At 59.9% G+C, this 20621-nt stretch overlaps 1 protein-coding gene across 5 annotated transcripts; it reads left to right on the top strand.

The window, feature by feature from the left end:
* Positions 1-208: 208 nt before the first annotated feature.
* Positions 209-20526, top strand: AFAP1L1 (actin filament associated protein 1 like 1). Of its 5 annotated transcripts, none has more exons than XM_068698164.1 (19): positions 209-368; positions 11241-11369; positions 11906-11989; positions 12161-12258; positions 12405-12516; positions 12839-12937; positions 13416-13627; positions 13989-14168; positions 14793-14879; positions 15175-15268; positions 15398-15550; positions 15818-16029; positions 16206-16351; positions 16696-16774; positions 16903-17017; positions 17233-17397; positions 17661-17827; positions 18818-18946; positions 19333-20526. In XM_068698164.1, exons 1-19 carry the CDS (start codon positions 353-355, stop codon positions 19354-19356), a joined length of 2301 nt encoding a protein of 766 aa, XP_068554265.1. In that variant the 5' UTR covers positions 209-352; the 3' UTR covers positions 19357-20526. The 5 variants fall into 5 exon arrangements, 4 of the variants coding, with proteins under 4 accessions (XP_068554265.1, XP_068554264.1, XP_068554266.1 ...); XM_068698163.1 differs by having other exon boundaries at positions 17661-17839; XR_011101392.1 differs by lacking the exon at positions 17661-17827.
* The last annotated feature ends 95 nt before the right edge of the window (positions 20527-20621 follow it).

The following is a 20621-nucleotide window of genomic DNA, read 5'->3' as shown; positions in this document are numbered from 1 at the left end:
GGGGGGTCTCCGCAGCCCCCCCCCGGGCCGGGAAGGGGTCCGGGACTGAGCCCCGATGGCTCCCAGCCCCTTTCCCGGGGCCGGACACCCCCCACCACCACTCACCCCTCTCCCCGCAGCCCCGCGGCCGCCGGGCGCTGGCCCCGGTGGGGGGGCACGAAAGCGGCGGGGGCGGCCCGGGGCGGAGCCGGGCCGTGCCGGGCCGTGCCGGGCCGTGCCGGGACTCGGGGCTGTCCCTCGCCGAGGGAGGGGCGGGCTTGGCGCTCGGCCGCCCCGCCGGGAGAGCCGGCCCCGCCGCCACTCGGCATCCCGCAGCTCCCGGGGCGGCCGCCCCTGCCCCCGGCTCCGCACCATGGACCGGCAGAGCGGTAAGGGGCCGCGGGTCCCCCCCGCACCCCGCCGGGAACGGGGGGCGTGGGGTCGGTGCGGGAGAGATTGGGAAATGAGCACCCCCCCCGCCCCGTGTGCGTCCCTGCGAGACCCCGGGGTGTCCTGGGGCTGGGGTCCTGGCCCCCCCCCGTGGGTGGCGAGGGTGAAAAGTCACAGCCTGGCATGGGAGTGCATGGGGTGGGAGTGCCTGGGGGGCTCCGTGGGGGAATTGGTGGTCCCAGCAAGCAGGGTGACCAGTTCCATACAGAGTTGCTGGGACCCGGAGAGTTTCCCCAGCTGGGGAAGGTGCCGGTGGTCTCAGAGGGCCTGATCCCCACCCTGCCCTCCCACACAGGCCGGTGGCATCGGGCTCGTGTAGGAAAGGTGTTGGCTTTCTGCTGGGGTCAGCGGGTCCCAGGGGGACCAGGGGGAGGCTGGGGGCTAGGGGGTGATGCTGCTGCTGCTGAATGCTGATCTAGGAAGGATGAGCAGGTGGTGGATGGTGCAGCATGGCGGGGTCCTGGCCCCTGGGTGCTCTGCGTAGGTGCTGCAGCAGCACCACCCTTGGTGCACCAAGGAGGGTGCACAGGGATGAGGGACATCACTCTGGCTCTGCAGGACAAAGTCCCGGGTGGCTGAGGCAGGGCTGTGCCTGCAGCTCGGGGTCAGCACCAGCAGGACCCAAGTGTCAAGAGTTCCCCTTCCCAATGTAAAAGGATTGGGTGGCGTTTCTGCAGTGGAAATGCGGTGTGCAGAGTTCAGCTCTCGGGATACAGCTCGTGGTGCTGGTGCTCGGAGAGCAGTGTCAGGGCCCAGAAGCCCAGGAGGGGATGGGGACAAGGACAGCCTTCCCCTGCAGCTGCAGCTCACCCTGCACACCAGTCCCAGGATGTTGGCTCTGAAGGAGGCTGCTGCTTGCGGCGGGGGGTTGGGGGGGGGTGCTGACAAGTGACACATGGTGCCAGCACTGTCCTCCAGGGTCCCAGGGAACCTCACCGGTGGGCAAAGGGGAGAGCAGAGCCTCATCTGCCCCCATCTCTTGCTGTGTGAGCTGCTGGGCAGCCACCCCCACCTGATGTGGGATGTTCCTGTGGGCTCCCAGGGCTGTGGGATCCCTCTGTGGGGAAGGGCCGGAGGTGCCAGCACACTGCTGAGCCCCCTCCTGGGGCTGTGGGGAGTTGGGCACAGGCATGACGCAGGGCTGGCACGGAGGGGTCCTGGTGCCTGAGCCCTGCAGGGCTGCCTGCAGCCCACTGTGCCCTGCTCCCCGTGGGCTTCCCCTGCTTCTTAGCCACCACCCACCCCCCCCCGTAGGTGCCTTCTATGGTAGTGGTGGAGGTGCCTGCCTGCTTTGCTTGGAGAGCTTGTAATGAATTGCTGTTGGCACCCAGATCGCTCTTTGCTAACATAAACCTCCTCCAGCCCCACTGTGCAGCACCCAGAGCCGCTGGATCCCTCTGGGGTGCTGGCTGTGCAGGGAGGGCGGGAGGGCTGGTCTGGTGGTGGGCAGGAGCCCTGTCCCCAGGTCCCAACCTCTCCTCTCTCCCTGGCAGCCCCTTTGTTCACCTACAGCCTCGCTCAGCCTTGCGTGTGCCCTGACTTGCTCTTGCTCTGTGATGCTCCAGCTCTGTTCCTGCTTTCTGCTCTCTGGCTGAGCACGGTGCCTTGCCCTCAGGCTGTGCAGTGAGTAGTGCTGTGCTCGGCTCGCCATCAGTGCCGGAGGCTGTCGGCAGTCACTCCAGGCTGTGGAGGTGGATAAATATGTATGTGCCTGCATTTGGGGAGATGCTCAGTGCCATGAGGCTTTGTCCTAGAAGGATTGTGCTCGCTTTTCCTTGTTAGTGGCACTTTCCTGACCTTTAGTGCCAGGGGAATTTAGGTCCTGCACCAAACTTATCTGCGGTCTAAATCCAGCAAAGCCAGCGGAGATGTGTAAGGGATAAACTTGGCTCCAGCTCGCCCACAGGAATGGGGAGGCATAGGGCTCGGCAGGAGGGCGCCAGGATCATTCTTGACCTGCTGCCTGAAACTAGGCTGCAGGAATCCCGCCTGCTGGAAGGAAGGGGGCGAGCAGTGAGCTGGGGCCAGCTGTTAGCACCGGGCAAGTGCCGAGCTCCCCCCTGCATTGCAGCCATTCCTTCTGCTGGGAGCTGAGCTGCCCGGCTCCGGTGCTGGCAGCCTGTTTAGAGTGTGTGGGAAGACGCCGAGCCCTCCTTGGGCTTCCTGGTCCCCCAGGTGGGCAGGTGGCCCCGGGGCACTGGCACCAAGCGCAGCAGGCAGGCAGGGTGTCGTTTTCCTGGCTCATGCTGCACGACATTGGTGTCCTGCAGCCAGCGACCCTGAGGATACTGGAGTTGCAGCGGGCTGTCTGGGAAACCTGTCTCTTCCCAGCATCTCCTCTTGACCTGGAAATGCAGTTTTCCGGTGGAAACGTGCTGAGCTGAGAGGCCAACGTGTCCCGCGCTGAGGTCCTGCAGCCCAGCCCAGGGAAATAAAACCGTGCAGTAAGGGTCTGAATCGTCTCCTCCTGAGCAGCTGGGAGGCCTTTTAGAGGAGGTCAGCGGGTGAAAACTGGGCTCGTCCCGAGATCTGCCTCTTGTTCAGTAGCCAAGTAACTCACAGGGACCCGAGATAACGACGTGCAGAGCCAAGGCTTGAAGTGGTGCCTGAAGTCCCAGCCCCTTAACTCTTCCCTGTGCCAGATGCCATCCCATCTAGTTTGCTGAAGGTCCCCTGAGGAACAGGTACCTCCTACATGGAAGGAAGCTGTTTTTCCATTAAAATTAACATCAAAACTGTCAGTGCTATATAATATCCTTTTAATGCCCCCTTCTAGGGCGGCTTGGTTAGAAGATTCCCCAGGATCTCCGCATTGTCCCTGCCAGGCACAACCAGCTCTGGGGCCAGTAGCCCCTGCCGGGATGAATGGTGCTGAGCCCTGCCATCCGCCGCGGCCAACAAAAGCCTGGCTTTCATCACCCCCGAGTGCTGAAAGTCACGGCATTCAGGGAGCTCAAATCCCCCCGCAGACACCACACTGATGATCTGCAGCCTCCGTGGTGAGGCAGGAGGAGAATAAGTTATTTGTAGGTCTCCCCCCAGGCGGCTGGTCCCGCACCCCTTCGATTTTTGGATTTGATAAAGCCTCTCAGCTCATCAAAGGAGGGCTCTTTGCCAAGCCGGGGAAAACACTGACATTTCGTAACAGTTTGGAACAAAAACAGACCTTTGCAGGGAGGAGTTTCCATTCTCAAAATCTCTTTTTTTGAAGTGGGTTTTGTGTGCCTGTGATCCTGGGAGCGATAGGAGGGAGGGCTGGGCCACGCTGGAGTGCTCTGATCACTGGCAATTAACAGGAGAGCACCTGGGGAAGCAGCTTCAGGAATGGCTTTGGCTGTCTGCTTTTTTTTTCTTTTTTTTTTGGGGGGGGGGAGGGAAGAGCTTTTTTTTTTTTTTTTTTTTTAATTTAAACCCATCATGTGTGATGATGGGCAAACATCCCCTTTCTGCCTTGCTGTCTGGTGGGTTCTGCCTCCCATTTCGCACAATCCCAGCATCACCTTATGCTTTGGGAAACAGGTCATAAAGCACCAAGCCAGGGATCGGTGTGCAGGAACAGGTCTGATAGCTGGCTGTCTTGTGCTGGAGTTAAAAACAGGTACAGTAAACCAGTCCAGGCACTGCTGAAGCCATCAGCAATAACAGAGCTGTTGCATCTTCCCCTGTGCCCGTGCTCACCAGCTTTCCCACTGTGCCAGACCGGCTCTCGTGGCTCCAAGCCCCTGCCCCGAAGGGGTTAAGGTGGCTGGAAGTGCTGCGGGCTGGTGACCTTGTGGCTGCACCTGATGCTCCCGGAGATCACCAATGGGAGGAAACGGAAGGGCTGTTCTCAGCTGAGCAAACACGCTTATCCTGCCCTCTGAGGAGCCTCCGGCAGCACAAGCCTGGCCCCCAAGCACGGAGACCCTCTGCTGTGCCCCTTTTTCCCTCTGCTTCTCCTCAGTGGCCCTCCCAGCGGGGATGGGGAGAGGTGGCCACTGAGCAGGTCCCTGACCCACCTTGGCATTCTGGGCATGGCTGGCTCTGGGGTGCCCTGGGTGCTGACTCCATGGGGATATTTCCCCCATAGTTTTTTTTCTACCCCTGTCGGTGTTTTCTCCTCCCAGCACTTCTGGAAGGAGGTGCCTGCATTGTGCGACGCAGCTGAAAGCATTTGGAGCAGGGGAGCTGGCTGATGGCTGTCCCCTGCTCCATCCTGTTTTGTTGTTCTGTCCTCCTCTGCCTCCCCAGGCCAGGTGTGATATCCCTGTGACTTCTTACAGAGGCACCTCTGCCCCGCCTGACATCTTTTGGATTGTGGTTTTGGGGAAAGGTGGTGCACAGGATGCGGAGTACAGCCTTTGGGGATGCAGAGAGCTTCCCAGCCCCATCAGTAGGGCCGGGATGTCTGTTCTGGAGATGAAATGAGCCCACCCCATCCCTCTCCTGGGGCCCCTCCCGGTGTTGGGGGGATGGCACCAACCTGCTGCTCCCTGCCGGCTGCAGGGCTTGTTTTGAAGAAGCTGCCACCAAAATTTTGGTTGGAAAAAGCATAGTTTATTCTGGGTCCTGGCTAATCCTAACGTCTCTCCTCTGGCTGAAGCTTGTTTTTATACATTACTCAGCAGGTCTCGCCCCTGCCTGCCTATTCCTTTAAAAGGGCATCTCAAACCTCTCATTTTCCTTCATTATTTAAACACGTTCTCAGCCAGCAGCCCTTATCATCCTCAGCCGCTGGCCCTGCGGAGCATCCTGCAGCATGGCCACTTCGGCTCGCACCCAGTTTTGCAATGTAGCCTGGAACCAGTGAGCCCAGTCCTTGTATGCTTGCAGAGCTGATGGTGTAGCTCATTTTGAGTTGTGGCTGGGAACAACTTGTAACAGGTTTGGGGGATCAGGGGTCCTTCCCCAGCATGGCTCAGGAATACCCCACCCGAAGCAGTGTCTGTGTGCCTTTGTTTGCTCGGCATCTTGCTCCTCTCAGCGGTAAGGGGGCTATGTAGAAACCACCCCCTCCTCCTCTGGGGTGGGGACAGCTGCAGCCTCATCATCTGGGAGGATGAAAGTTTGCTTTTGGTGAAGCAGTCCTCTCTAGGAGAGGGAGCAATGTCAGCAGAGAGGGGGGCAGCCCCCAGCCAAGAAGCCCTGCTGCAGCACGGGGCACTGAAGGGTCATTATCTGCATTGGTCACAGATGTTTGGGGTGATTTAATCAGCCTGTTAATTATTACCTGCACAGCTCGGGCTTGTGAAGCCACTCTGCTGTGGCAGGAGCTGCTCTTAGGGTCAATGTGGTGGGAAGGGTAGTCTTGTTCAGGGCACCTGGAGGCTTAACTGGCAGTGTGAAAGGCATTGCAGGAAGGATGCGCACTGGGGAGGGCTGCCCAGCAGCACCCATCCTGCTGGGTGATGCTGAACGAGGCATGTGCAGGGCTGAGGGATGTGTGGCTGGGAGCACCGCTCTGCCCTGGGCTGGGCTGGGCTGGCTGCTCAGCTGCTCTCCTCTAGGGTCACTGAGAGCAAGGCCACCAGATAAGGCTTTCAGCAGAGCTATTTATACTGGGGGAGAGCTGCTGCTGGCACATAACTGCGCCAGGCACAGAAAGCAGTGGACAGGGAGGTGGCCAGCACAGCCCCGAGTTGCTGGCCGTGTTGGGGTGCATGTTGAGGAGACACAAGGATAACGGCAGCTCAGCAGACACAGCCGGGGCAGCCTTCTGGCTCTTTCACCCCCCTGGTTGTTCTCTGCCCTTCTCCCAGTGCTGCAGAGGGAAAGATGCTGTGGGGCCCTGTGAAAACCACAATCTCCTTGCTGTAAGATGAGCAGCCAGGGGTGGCTCCACTGGGGAGGACTCACCGTCCCCTTGAGCAAGCAGGCTTCACCTTAACCTCCCAGGGCTGATTTTCCCAGATTATCAGCCAAGGTTCTTAATTACTGCAAGGTCACGGTGATGCACTCCCTGGGAGGTGTGTGTCCCTGCCCTGCCTGATGCAGCCTTGGCTTCACAGGCTGCTGGGGATCTCTGGGGGGACGGGCTCCCCCTGGGGCATAAGGGGCAGGCCGAGAGGTCAGAGCCACCTCCTGTTCCGCAGCGCTCGGGGATGCTGCGGCACCTGAGCTGGGAATGAGTGGCTGGAGGAGAGGGGATGTCTGCCCGGGGTGCTTGGTGAAGGCATCAATCGCTGCTGGTGGCGGTTGGAGCAATGAGTATGGGCTCCATCCATGCAGGAGCCAGCCCAAAACACTCAGGCTCCTGCTGCTGGAGTTGGAAGTGGAGGCTGAGGCACTCCCCACATCCGCCCTGCTCAAGGGGCCCTTGTTTCCAGGGAAGAAATGATTCACGGGCATCAAGTGGCCCCTTAGCAATTCTTCCACTGTTATGGGATGTTTCCAGAGCTTAAGTGTGATAATTAATGGCTGGCGTTTCTCTCAACCCCTCCATGCGGGAGCATGCCAAGCTGCTGGGCAGGAGGGGTACTTTTCTGCCTGATTTCCTCGCCTGCCAGCACAACCTAGCTGATCCTGCATGCCCTGTGCCACTGGGTGAGGACCTGCGGGGCCATCCGGCAGCGAGGACATGAAGGGACAGCGCTGGGGGCCTGCCTGCCACGATGCTTTATCACCAGCCCCATGCCTGCCTGCTGTCCATGGCAAAGGAGCTCCATGTGAATGGAAGCAGCCCATTGACACCGGGCTGGGGAGGTGCGAGCAGAGGGTCTGGCTTCCCTGCAGGGTCCCTGCCTGTGTCCCCTTCCCCGTCCCAACCCCCCCCCCCCCCTTTATGGCATCTCTAACTGGGGCTAAAACCGTTTGTTTACTGCCGGGGACGGCTCTGAACAGCACTCCTCTGCAGGCACAGCATCCTGCGGCCCTGCTTGCGCCAACAGGAAGGATTTATTTTTGCTTGGCTTTTATTTTAGCTACAAACAATGGCAGTCACTCCCAGCATCCGATTTCCCCCAGCCTCCCTCGCCCCCCGGCCTCCACCTGGCGCAGGAGGAAGGGTGGCCGGGGCTGGGGGGGGAGCGGGCGGCAGAGCTGTGTCTGTGGGGCAGAGTCCTCTGCAGTGATTTCATGGTGCTGCTGGCTGGGAAACTGCACCTCCTGCACCTCCCCCCTGGGGCTCTCTTCTGGGCTGTGAGTGCCGAGCAGCTTTGCTTTGCAACCCCACCTGCGTTGTCCTGTCTCTGTGTCTGCAGAAAGCTGAACTGCGCACCAGGAAGCTAATGCATCAGCTGGGCTGGAGCATCTTCCTCCTCCTCCTCCTCCTCCTCCTCCTCCTGCAGGTTGCTGGAGCAAGTCCTGCTGCCTGCTCCCATGACTGAGCAGAGGCTTGGGAGGGGGAGGTGGGCTCTGCAGTTGCTCCCAAACCCTTATCTCAGCCTGGGATGCCTGGCTCCCTGAGGGGGATGCACTCCCAGGGTCTAAAATTAGAGCTGGCCTGGGCACAAGGTGGGGAGGGGCAGTGGGGTGCTGCTGCGGGGAGGGGATGCAGCTCCTCTGCCAGCATCCCACTTGGTGCTGCCCCTGGGGCATGTTTGGAAGCGCTGCCTCTCTGTCTCAGCAGCAGCAATGGCCTGGGGCTGTTCCACAGCTCTCCCTGACCCAGGGGTGCTGCCCTAGGTCTCCCCCAGCCCATCCAGCCCGGCTTGGCTCCTGCTAAAACCATCTGCTGCCACAGCTCCTGGGCTTCCCAGGAGAGGCTCGGGCTCTGCCCCCTTCCCATCCCTGCTGCAGTGCTTGGATGGGCTGGAAGTGGGGAGCAGGGTCTGTGTCTGTCCCAGGGCTGGTGCCGCTGTCCCAGGGCTGGGATATCTGTGTCTGTCCCAGGGCTGGGATATCTGTGTCCAAACCCTGTGCCTGGCACAGTGGGGTGCTCCCATGGGATTCAGGGTGTGGGAGAAACCCCTGAAGCTCCCAACAGGTGGGACGCGATTGTCAGTGCTGGAGGTGCCCTGTGAGCGAGGCCATGGCACGGCAGAAACCTGGGGTCCCTGTGGCCCCTTCACCTGCTCAGTGCTCCAGTGCTGCACCACCTTGTCCCGCAGTGCCCTGTGACATCCTGCTGCCACCTCCATCCTGGGCTCTGCATCCCCGGTTGTGCCCTGGCACCAAGCACGTGCCCACCCCCCTGCCACCTGAGCCCCTGGCCCTTCTAAAGTGCCCGTCGGTGCCATCCACAGCCCGTGGGCGATCTCTCCTGGCTTCCTGCAGCCCCCATTAACCTCAGCTGGGCTGGGAGCCTAACGAGCGCAGGAAATTAATTCCTTCCCTTCCTCCGTTCCCCCAGGCACAGGCTCAGCTCCGCAAGCCCGCTGTGGATCACAGGCCCCTTTGAGCAGCTCGTCCCCCCCCCAGCTCTGGGAGCATGTTTGACATTGGAGACACAGGGTACGGCTCAGCTGGGGGGAACAAAGGAGCCTTCAGTGCTGGCCCTGCTCGTCTTCATGCGCCTGCGGGGGCTGCGGCGAGCCTTGCTTTGCGGCCGTTCTCACCACGTGTGTGCATGGGGGTCCCTTCACCCCTCTGGCTGTGAACGCCACCAGCTTTGGGGTTATTAATAGGGCCCTGCTCACCCTTTGGCCCTCAGGTGGTGCAAATCCCTGCTGCAGGGCTGGGGGCTGTGGTGGAAGATGTGTTCATGGCAGGGTATGGGGATGCTCATGGCACCGTGGCTGTGGGAAGGTGGCGTAGGGCATGGGCATGGTCCTCTCTCTCCTGTAGGAACATGTGGTGAGCTCAGCTGGAGCGGTATGGTGGGTAAGTGTCTTCCTAGGTGCTGGGTGGACAGATCTGTGTCTCATTTTTTGTCCCAGCAGCTTCCTTTCTAGCCCAGCACCCTGCCAGGTGCTGTGCCTGTACCCTGGCCAGGCAGAGGAAGATGTCTCGCCTCGCCTGGAGAGCACTGCTGAGCAGAAGCATGTAGCACTCTACAAACATCTCAAATATCTCTGTTTCCAACTCCAGAGCTTGAGCAGGAGGCCCAGTCCTGCTGTGTGTGCCCTCTCCATCCCCGTGGGCTGTGGGATGCTGCCAGCTCCCCTCCTGGGGGCTACCTGCCCCTGGGGGCTGCCCACAGGAGGCTGGTGCTGGCAAAGCCAGCTGTTCCAAAGGGCTGATGCTGGTGTTTAGCTTGGCGCAGGGCAGGGAGGAGGAAGCAGAAGGTCTGCGGAGATAGAAGCCCATTGGCAGGAAGAGGCTTGTGAGCCACATCCTGCCTCATCCCGGGGAGGCAGTGCTCTGGGGCCAGGCGCGCTGCCTTCTCGCCTGGGCGGCTCGTTTTGGCCAGGTGCTGATCTGCATCAACCCACTCACATAGGGCTCCCCTTCAGCTAAAAAGTTTTGAAAATGAAGTTGTTTTTACTGAGCTGCCAGCCTGCTGCACTGGCCCTGCCAGGGACTTGTTCATGGGTTGAAGGTAGGCGGGATTTAACAGCAGCTGTCCCTGCTGTGCCACCAAAATGCTGGGTCAAACCAGGTTTTGCTGGGTGCCAGGTGGAGTTTGGATAGGGCCCAGCAGAAGCTTATTATGAGCAGAAGTAACGAGGATCCAACATCAGCAGCACCACAGCACCCTGTCCTGGCCCTGGGAAATGTGCCCTTGCTGCTGCCCAGCTCGGCATCGCTGAGCAGCCCCACAGCTATGGGGCAGCCTGCTCTTCTTCCCAACACCCTGGCTGCCTCCCTGCCACTCATGTCCCCCTCCCTGGCAGGTGACAGGTACAGCCCAGGCAGCCTGTCCAGCAGCCCTGGTGCTCCGCTCCGGCCTGTGCTCTCCCCTCCTCTCCGCCAAGCATCCCCATCGTCAGCATGTCTGAGCCTCCCCTGCGGTCACCTCTGGCCTCTTTCCCTGACCCTGGAGACCCACAGCCAGCTGCACAGCTGCTGCCCCAGCTGTGCTGTGATGATGCTCAGCTGCTGCCAAGATCCTGCTCATGCTTGCATTGGAAGAAACGGCAGATTTTATTATTATTATTATTATTTTTTCCCACACTCCATAGCCTCTAGAGCTGCAGGTTTGCTGGAGCCCCTGAGCCCAGCCTCTCAGAGCTGGGCTGTCTCAGGCACTGGATTCTGCAGGTGCTGCCCTCCCTCCTTGCCAACACACCAAACACTGCATTAAGTGATTTTTTTGTAGCCCTGCTCTCTTTTCTTGTCTTTTGCTGGGTTCTCCCCATCTATCCTGCTATTTTTTGGCTCCTAGTGGCATTGCAGGGTGCTGTGCTGGGGAGGACAGCTCTGTCCTGGAGCGGCACTGCCAGGTGGCTCTGGAGGTGGCGTCTGGGTGTCCTTTCCTTCTTTCCTTCCAACAGCACACAGCACGATACCCTGCGTGGAGGACAGAGGGGTGGTTTTAACTGTGTGGAAACACTCACGTGCTGAGCCCTTTGATGGCAGCAGCCTGCAGAGCTCGTGTTTCCATCGGCGGGCTCAGTGGGCTGTGTGCCGGCGCCTGGGTGAGTGTGCGTGCAGAAGGAGCACATGTGTGCTTGGCAGCCGTGCAGGGATCTTCCACGTGGTCCATCCCCTTCATCTTAATCCTCTTTCCTCATTTATTTTAGCACCTCTGGTATTGCTCTGGCCAAGTGTGCATCGCATGCCTGGCTGTGAAAAGGGGAGAAACGTCCCCAAGGCATAGGCTGATGAAATTCCTGAGCTTGCCCCAGTTTTGAGCTGGAAGTTGGATTAAAATGTACCAGGCCACCAGGCTGGCTTGGGAACTGTGTCTCTGTCCTCCTGCTCCCCACTTCCCCATGTGCTGGGGGGCTGCAGGCAAAGCCCAGCACCCCGACCCCCCCCCAGCTGAAGGGCTTTTCCCTGCTTCCCCCCAGTGCTGGACCAGCTCCTACCCGAGCTAAGCATCCTGCTCAAGCTGCTGGACCATGAGTACCTGAGTGCCACCACGCAGGAGAAGAAGCTGGCTGTCTCCACCATCCTGCAGAAGCTGCAGCCACCCACAGGTCAGTGTCCTGCTCCCAAGGGATCTGGTGGCTGCCCTGGTGGCAGTGTGTCCCCAGCCTGGGACCACAGATGGGCCCAGCCCAGCGGGGCAAGGAGAAGCTTATTGAAGGCACGGATGAGTTTCCCTGCCCATGTGCCTGCTGCCTCCATTTCCAGTGCCCAGCACCACCCTCAGGGTGCTTTGCTCCTCTCTCTTGTTCCTGGCTCTCCCCTGCTTCACTGGGCGCTAGCATCAGCACCTGCTTCTGCTGGAAGCGCTGCCTCGCAGATGCCCTCAGACTCCCAGTTTGTGCTGAGCACAGTGATTTCAGGATCACAGGAAGGCAGAGGGGCTGGGCATCCAGAGGGTTCCAGCCCTCCCTGGGGGCTGGCAGTGTCCCTGGGGGCTCCTCATCTCCTCCTGCCCCATGGCATGGAACAGCCTGCCTGGCCGGGAGGTGATCTGGTAGCTTGGGTGGGTGATTTTGGGGAGGTGCAGGTGCTCACCCAGCTGTTCTGCCTGTCTCTGGGCTGAGAGCTTCCCCCTCACCCTCAGGGAAGGATGCAGACTTCATGTACATGAACACAGCCTCCCTGAGCAATGGCACCAGCTTCGTGGAGTCTCTCTTCGAGGAGTTCGGTATGTGTGGCCATCCCAGAGCGATGCTGGGGTCTTACTGGGCAGGTGCTGCGCTGGGCTGGGTCCCAGCCGACAGTGGGGGCACTCAGAGGGGACAAGAACAGTGGTGAAAGCTGCATCCTTGTGCCTGGGGACTTCTCCCTTCACCCTCAACACTTGCTCCCAACCCAGACTGTGACCTGCGGGACCTCCAGGACATGCAGGAGGAGGATGGGGACACCAGCAATGGAGTTGGCTTGGAGCTTACGAGGAGCCAGCCAGCAAAACCTGTACGTTGGTGTACCTGGCTGTGAGATCCCCACTCCAGCACGGGGCGGTGGCCGTGGCTGGGACACATCCCTGCCCCTTGCCACCATTGCACACGCTTGCCCGTTGGGGCCCTCTCCGCTCATGCAAGGGGGGGTTTCTGCCACAGGTTCCTACAGACCCTCCTCCACCACTGCCCACCACCCCCCCGCCTGAGGATTACTACGAGGAAGCGCTGCCCCTGGGCCCAGGGAAGGCCCCTGAGTACATCACCTCACGCAGTGAGTCCCGCTCCTGCCTGCCCCTGCCACACTACCCGGCCAAGCGGGGCCCTTGGCAGTGTGCTGGCTCCCCCTGGGGAAGGAAACTGCCCACACCCTCCTCTCCTGCTTCCTTCCCATCCCAACACGCTGGTTGTGCAAGGAGTTGTTTCCTCCGGCTTGGCGGGGAAGGGAGCGATGAGCTGAGGTTGGGGCCATGGAGGGAGCGATGCTTTGACACCCCTGGTGTCTGCATGTGTTTGGGGAAGGGGGTGCTTCACTCTGCCCCACACACAGGCTCATGCACGGCCAGCAGCCCCAGCCGCCTCTGCTTCCTTTGCAGACAGCTCCAGCCCCCCCAACTCGATCGAGGATGGCTACTACGAGGACGCAGACAGCAACTACCCCATCACCAGGATGAACGGGGAGCAGAAGAACTCCTGTAGGTACCCGGGTGCCTTCACCTGGCAGGGGACAGAGAGCTTTGGCAAAGTCCAGCCCTGAAATGTGGGCTTGAGCCAAGCCAAGAGGAGCTGTTGGTGTACCCAGGGGTGAGATGTGGCTGTGCCTTCACTGTGGTGCCAGCAGGATGGGGAGGCACTGGGCCCTCCTGACCCGCTGCTCTCCAGTGCGCCAGGCAGCCACCTCCCACACCTCCACTCTCAGACCCTGTGACGTATTTTGGCATATCCATAAAACTGCCACTCCATACCCTGCTAGGGATGTGTAGGGCAGAGAGCCAATGCATGATCCTGTAGTGAGGGTAGATGGTTTCATCCAGCCTCTGCAGGTTTGAGGCTTGCAAGGAAATAAGCCAGCCCTGAGGATTGAACAGGTGCACCTGGGGATGGCTTTTGGCCTGCAAAAAAAGCTCCCCGGAACGGGGAGCTGCTTGGGGTGACAGGCCTGCTCTCTTCCAGACAACGACTCAGATGCCATGAGCAGCTCTTATGAGTCCTATGACGAGGAGGAGGAGGACGGGAAGGGCCAGCAGCTGACACACCAGTGGCCGTCACAGGAAGCCTCCATGAACCTGGTGAAGGACTGCAGGATTTGTGCCTTCCTGTTGCGCAAGAAGCGCTTTGGGCAGTGGGCCAAGCAGCTCACCATCATACGGGACGGCAAACTGCTGGTGAGCCCAGAGCTGGTGCAGCATGAGGGGTGGGGAGAGACCCCCCGGGTGCATTGGAGAGAGGTCAGCCCCAGAGCAAATAAAAATAGCCAACCAAACCTGCCCTGAGGCCGTGACTGCCCTGCAGCGTGTGCAGGGGTAGCTGTTGCTTCTCTTGCAAGCAAAAGAAGGGCTCCTCACTATTGGGATCCCCTTGGCTAGTGGAGCAAAGGGAGAGGGCATCCCGCAGCCCTTGTGTGACTGGGTTGCAGAGATGGAACCACCTCCGTCTGTGTCGCTGGCTCAGAAGCCTGCAAGGACCCTGTCTGGGCATGGCAGCAGGAGAGGCTGAACCCTGAGCAGTTGTCTTTGCTTCTCCCAGTGCTACAAAAGCTCCAAGGACCGGCAGCCACACGTGGAAGTGCCCCTGGGCACCTGCAATGTCATCTATGTCCCCAAGGATGGGCGGCGCAAGAAGCACGAGCTGCGTTTCTCCCTGCCGGGGGCTGAGCCACTGGTGCTGGCCGTGCAGAGCAAGGAGCAGGCTGAGGAGTGGCTGAAGGTACCACCACTGCCCCCCTCCAGCCACAGCCTTCCTCAGGCAGCGATGGGGAGTGGGCTGCCCTGGGGAAGGAAGGGGGCTTTCCTCTGTCTCTTATCAGCCGTGGGGAAGGCTGGCCAGCCACTTCCCAAGCCTTGGGCGTCTCCTGTGCTGATAGCCCGAGCCCCTCGACAGGGAGCGGGGTGGGGATGTTTGTTCTCCTCCTCCTCTTCCCCATGGCCATTTCCTGTCTTTGTTCTGGGGGTGGGAGGTGGGGAAGGGACTGGCTCTGCTGCTGAGCCCACGGCTGGGAAAGGGGCTGGCAATGCTTCTCCCATGGGGAGATGTGCCATGGGGGGCCCTGAGGAGTGCCGAACCTGCAGGACAGTTGTGTGACTTGATGCCTGAATCCCTCCCATCCAAAATTTCCAGATCCTTTGACCATCCACCTTAACAATGGTTGAGGTTTGGAAGGGCTAGGCTGGGTGCAAGGCCCCAGGCAAGCAGGGTTTGTGTCCCAAGCAGAGCTTGCCACCCTGTCCTCGTGGCAGGCAGCAGGGACAGGTGCTGCAGAGTCCACGGCCGTGCTCCCCATGGGCCAGCTGGACTCAGGTGGTGAGACGGGAGCTTGCCCTTTCTGCATAGGTGATAAAGGAAGCGAGCAGTCCAGGAGTGGGCGGGATGGAAGCCCCCACGTCCCCAGTGATGCCCTGCAAGATGGACCTGGATAAGGTGACGCTTTCTGGTCAGGGTTATAGGGATCAGCCAAAGCGCTGTGTGGGGCTGGTGACTAAGCCTGGAGAAAGGGAGACCAGGAGGATATCATGAGCACTGAGCTCCTGGTGCTGTGTAGGGAGCCCTTCCCATCCTCACGGCAGGTCTGTGGGGCTCACGGGGCTCCCCAGCACCAGGCGGATGTCCCAGCCCTGTGCTGAAGGGATAAAGGCCATGGTCAGACCATGGTCATTGCTTGGGGCTGAGCAGAGGGGTGCTGCTGAAAGGGCACCTGCCCTGCCCCTCCCTGCAGAGGCTGTCGCAGGAGAAGCACACCTCTGACTCGGACAGCGTGGCGACAGGCGAGACCTGCTCCCCCATGGCCCGCAGGGAGCCCTGCGAGCACGGTATGGCCCCGCACCCCCTGGGACAGGCTGTCCTCCTGTCAGGCGCACCACACCTCGCAGCATTCATCCTGGTGTGAGGGGGGTGCTGTGATGTGGTGTGCGTGGCTATCAGGGCTCTCCCCCTTCCAGGGAAAGGCAAGAAGAGTGGCTTGGCTGACCTGAAGGGCTCAATGAGCCGGGCGGCAGGGAAGAAGATCACCAGGATCATCAGCTTCTCCAAGAAGAAGCCTTCCCCTGAGGACACACAGACCTCCTCCACTGAGGAGGACATCCCATGCTGTGGTTTGTGGGCGCCTGGGGCACAGACAGGTTCTGGGCTCCCTTCTGGAGAGCCTGGCTCTATGGGGTCAAGCAGGGGGTGAGGGGCTGTGGGAGGAGCTCCTCTTGAGATTGTGGAGAGCTGGACACACCTTGGGGACACAGGCACAGCAGGACCAGTCTGCCCATGAGCAGGGACACATGCCCTAATACCTGGGCAGTCCCATCTCATGAGGTCCCAAGGTCCTACTGTGGGTGCTTAGACACTTCTGTTGGGTCTGCGCTCCCCAGGCTACCTCAGCGTCTTGGTCAACCAGTGCTGGAAGGAGCGCTGGTGCCGCCTGAAGACCAACACCCTCTACTTCCACAAGGACCGCAGTGACCTACACACCCACGTGAATGCCATCGTCCTCCGGGGCTGCGAGGTGGTGCCAGGGCTGGGCCCCAAGCACCCCTTTGCTTTCCGCATCCTTCGCAATGGGCAGGAGGTGACCACGCTGGAGGTGAGCTGGGCACATCGCCTCCTGTGGGGACGTGCACTGGGGATTGCCCAGCTGGGGGAGCACCTGCTGCAGTGGTTAAAGCCTGAATGCGACCAGTGCCTTGGTTCCCCTCCTGTGCACATCAATGAAGCCCAGGGACACAAAGGCATGTCCCCAGGCCTTTCTCTCTCCTGCAGGCAAGCTGCTCAGAAGACCTGGGCCGCTGGCTGGGTATCCTCTTGGTGGAGACAGGCTCCCAGACAGTGCCAGAGGCCTTGCACTACGACTACGTGGACGTGGAGACCATCGCCAACATCATGACAGCCGTGAGGCACTCCTACCTGTAAGGCTGTGCTCTGCTCTGTGGGGGCTGTGCTGGAGTGAGGGTAATGCTGGGATGGGGATGGGGGAGAGGTGGCAGGTGCCAGGGGAGAGGGCTGGTATATCCTTAGGCAGGGCAGCTTGCCTTGGGCAGGATTGGAAGTGTTTTAGTAACGCTAATGAAGGACCTAAGGGATATGCGTGCTCGCATAGCGCAGGGTGGGTGCTCAAAAGCAAAGCTGGGTCCCTGCCCAGAGCTGGGAGAGCAATGTAGGAAGAGCAATGAGATCGAAGAGCCCTTTGGGGGTCTGCCAGGGACAACCTTGAAAGGAATCCAGTGGCAAATACCTGTCCCTCCTCCTGCAGGTGGGCCAGCTCCTCCCAAGACAGCCGGCCGGACTCCTCCCGTGTGGTGTACGACGACGTTCCCTACGAGAAGGTTCAGGTGAGCAGGGCTCGGGGGCTCGGTGTGTCCCACTGCTATGGCCAGGCTACAGGAGATGCCCTGAAGAGCCTTGGCGGGTTGGGGCAGCCCTGCAGGAGTTTCGGCACGCTCTCCTATCCCCACTGCAGATCCAGGAGGAACTGGGGCGGCCGTCAGGAGCCCAGGTGAAGCGCCACGCGTCCTCCTGCAGTGAGAAGTCACGACGGGTGGACCCACAGGTCAAAGTGAAGAGGCACGCTTCGAGTGAGTGGGGGGCTACGCAAGGGGCCTTGGAGTGGGGCAGCAGGCTGCAAACCTCCGTAGGGAGACCCTGGTCCCTGGGAGGGGGCTGTTCCCACAGGGGGTCTCAGGTTGAGCTGCACTAGGCCAGAAGGACCAGATGTCCACACAGCTGGGCCTGGGCTCAGGATGCTCCTGGGGACAGAGTCGTCCTGACAGGCTCTCCTTTGTACATGCAGATGCCAACCAGTATAGGTACGGGAAGAACCGGGCCGAGGAGGATGCCAGGCGGTTTCTGACGGAGAAGGAGAAGCTAGAGAAGGAGAAAGCAGCAATCCGCAGCGAGCTGGTGTTGCTGCGGAAAGAGAAGAGAGAGCTGCGGGAAACCATGAAGAGCTGCACAGGTGGGTCAGTGCCACCTGGGTGCTGTGACCAGGAATGCTCTAAGGCACTCGGGTATGGTGGGAAGGGCTGGTATGGGGACAGCAGGCTAGCAGCATGGCGGTGGCACTTGTGGCTGTGAGCAGAGCTGGCTGCAGCGTGCTCCTGGGCCAGCAGCCCCATCTAGCGTCCCACCCAGGAGCATGGGTGGCTTCTCAGTCCCCACAGCCTCAGCCCAGGGCCTCTCCAGGCAAAGGTGCTGAGTTGGGCACATTTGTGTGAGCAGGGCCGAAGCTGCAGGACCTGGAGCAGCGGGTGGCAGTGCTGGAGGAGCAGTGCCGGCAGAAGGAGGAGCGCCGAGTCGACCTGGAGCTTCAGCTGACCGAAGTGAAGGAGCGGCTGAAGCAGTCGCTGGCAGGAGGGCTGGCCCTGGGGCTGGCTGTAACCGGCAAGGTGGAGAACGGGGTGCATACCTCTTCTTCCTCACTGCCACAGCTCCGGCTTCATTCAGCAGAGGGGCTTGGGGCAGTGCTGGGAGCAGCATGTGGGGATGAGGGACACCCCTGATCTTTTCGTGGTTAGAGGTGGGAAGCAAAGCATCCTGCACCTGGGAAGGAACAACCCGAAGTATCAGTACAGGCTGGGGGACGACCCGCTGGAGAGGAGCTCTGAGGAGAAGGACCTGGGGGTCCTGGTGGACGACAGGTTGACCATGAGCCAGCAGTGGCCAAGAGGGCCAATGGGATCCTGGCGTGCATTAAAAGGAGCGTGGCCAGCAGGTCAAGGGAGGTGATCCTCCCCCTCTACTCTGCCCTGGTCAGGCCTCACCTGGAGTACTGTGTCCAGTTCTGGGCTCCCCGGCACAAGAAAGACAGGGATCTCCTGGAAAGAGTCCAGCAGAGGGCCACGAAGATGATACAGGGCCTGGAGCATCTTCCCTATGAGGAAAGGCTGAGAGACCTGGGTCTGTTCAGCTTGGAGAAGAGAAGACTGAGAGGGGATCTCCTCAGTGTATATAAATATCTGAGGGGTGGGGGACAGAAGGATGTAGCTAGCTTCTTCTCAGTGGTTTGTGGGGATAGGACAAGGGGCAATGGCTGCAAGTTAGAGCACAGGAAGTTCCGCACTGACATGCGAAAGAACTTCATGGTGAGGGTGACGGAGCACTGGAACAGGTTGCCCAGGGAGGTTGTGGAGTCTTGTTCTCTGGAGACATTCAAGGCCTGTCTGGACGCCTACCTGGGCAGCCTGCTCTGAGGAACCTGCTTTGGCAGGGGGGTTGGACCCAATGATCTTTCAAGGTCCCTTCCAACCCCTACAGTTCTGTGATTCTGTGATTAGGCTTGGCCACATCAGCTTTGACTTCATGACAGGTTGTGCTTTCCTGGCATTCCTTGTTCCCTGGGTCTCCTAAATCCTCCTTCTCCTCCCCCTTTTCCACAGGAAGCTACAAACAAGCCAAACGGGAGCCCCCCTGAGCACTTGGTCCCTGTCAACTGTGCAGCCGAACTGCGGAAGAGAAGCGCCTCCATCCTCCCAGCCAACAAGGGAAATGTGCTGCGGAAAGCCAAGGTCCTGCTTCACTCCCCCTCTCCACCCCTGTTCCCCTGGAAATCTCAGCCTTTCATCCTGTCCCTGTACTTGGCCATGAACTTTGGGGATTGTGGATGCTCCCTACGCCAAAAGCAAGGGGTGCTGCCAGGGTCCCCTGCAGCCAGGCTGGTCCAGCCTGGTTGGTACTGGCTGCTGGCATAAGCCCAGCCTGCAGGGAAACCCAGGAGGTGTGTGGCTGCGTGGTCAGGGGGGACACCATCACCTCCATGATGCAGTGACCTTGCCTTTGAAGATGCTGGGGTGGTCCAAAGCTCCCCAGTAGGGAGGGAGGCCCTTAAAGGGCTCAGTGCTCCCTCCTGCACCTCTGATGTCTCACCACTCTCTTTTTTTCCCTTTCTCTGCAGGAATGGGAAAAGAAGCAGACTTAAGCTGGGCTGTGGCAATGCCTGCCAGGCCCCTGCCAGACACTGGGGCTCATCAAGGAGCTCTGAGCCCCCTTTGTCCCAGGCGATGGGAAGGCACGTGGGGACAGGCACCCTCCCTTGCCCCTCTGCTGCAGCAGCGTCTGCCGCATGGGCAACACCACAAACCATGGGGAAGGGGGCGGGAAAGGGATTTGGGAGGCTGGGGGGGGAAAGGGGAGTCCTTTGTGGATCAGAGTCACATACTACTGGGAAACCCACATCTCGGGGAGCCACACATGGGGGCAGAAGCTCAACAGGAGGTGTGTGCCCGTGGTGACATGGAGAGCATGGGGGACTGGCGGTCAGCCACCAGCTGCTTTGATTTACCAGGATTAGCATGTTCCACCCTGGGGATGCTGGAGGCCAGGCTCACACTTTCCAAAGTGACCATGGACTCTGGGCATTTTGGCTGCCTCAGTGTTGGGGTTCACAAGCTGCTCAAGACCTGACCCTCCAGAGACACCCACCATTCACCTTTCTCACTGTTCTCGGCTCTACAGGGCCTCATCTCAGGGTTCCTTGTGTCTCCAGCTTGCTGTGCCCCTACTGAGTACCCTTGCCTGATGTTTCTGTGTTGTCCTCCAGGCAGCAAGGGGGAGGGCATGTTCCTTTGGGAATGAACAAAGCTCAAATGTCGGCATTTGAAAGCAAATTAACAGCAGACACCTTTTTAACCTTGCTAGTCATCAAGCAAGTGCTGGGGTTGAGGCTGGAGGCAACACAGCTCTCTCTGCCCTGATCCCATGCCATTCGGGGGGGGGGGAGGGTTAGGAGAAGGGCCGGGGCTGGCTCTGGGCCAACAATTAATTCACAGCATTGCTACTGCTGTCAGACAGTTTGCCAAAGCATGTCATCAAAATGGAGCCAAGGGAAGTTGAAAAATAATAAAAAGTGCTTTCAAACGAGGGGACTGGAACAAGCACGAGAAATGGTAGAAGGTGATTTAGCACAGACAGAAACAGGCAGAGAGGAATAAAAAGGAAAGGCCCAGGCTTTTGTGCCAGAGACAATGGAGCAGGCCTGTGACCCATTTGTGCACACTACTGTCACAATTAACCTTTGCAACTCTCTCTTTGAAGGCCCCCTTTTTAGTAACTAGATAAGCAGCTTTTAATAAAAACGTTGGCACTGGTACACCTCTTCCCCTGGCTGTGGGGAGCAAGTTGGCTGCATTACTCCTGCTTGTAATGAAAGGTGCCAGCATGGTCTGGGGTGGCCTGGGGCTGTGC

The sequence above is a fragment of the Anas acuta genome, chromosome 14 (genome assembly GCF_963932015.1).
Source record: "Anas acuta chromosome 14, bAnaAcu1.1, whole genome shotgun sequence".
Lineage (NCBI taxonomy): Eukaryota > Metazoa > Chordata > Aves > Anseriformes > Anatidae > Anas > Anas acuta.
This window is presented reverse-complemented; position numbering and strand designations above follow the sequence as displayed.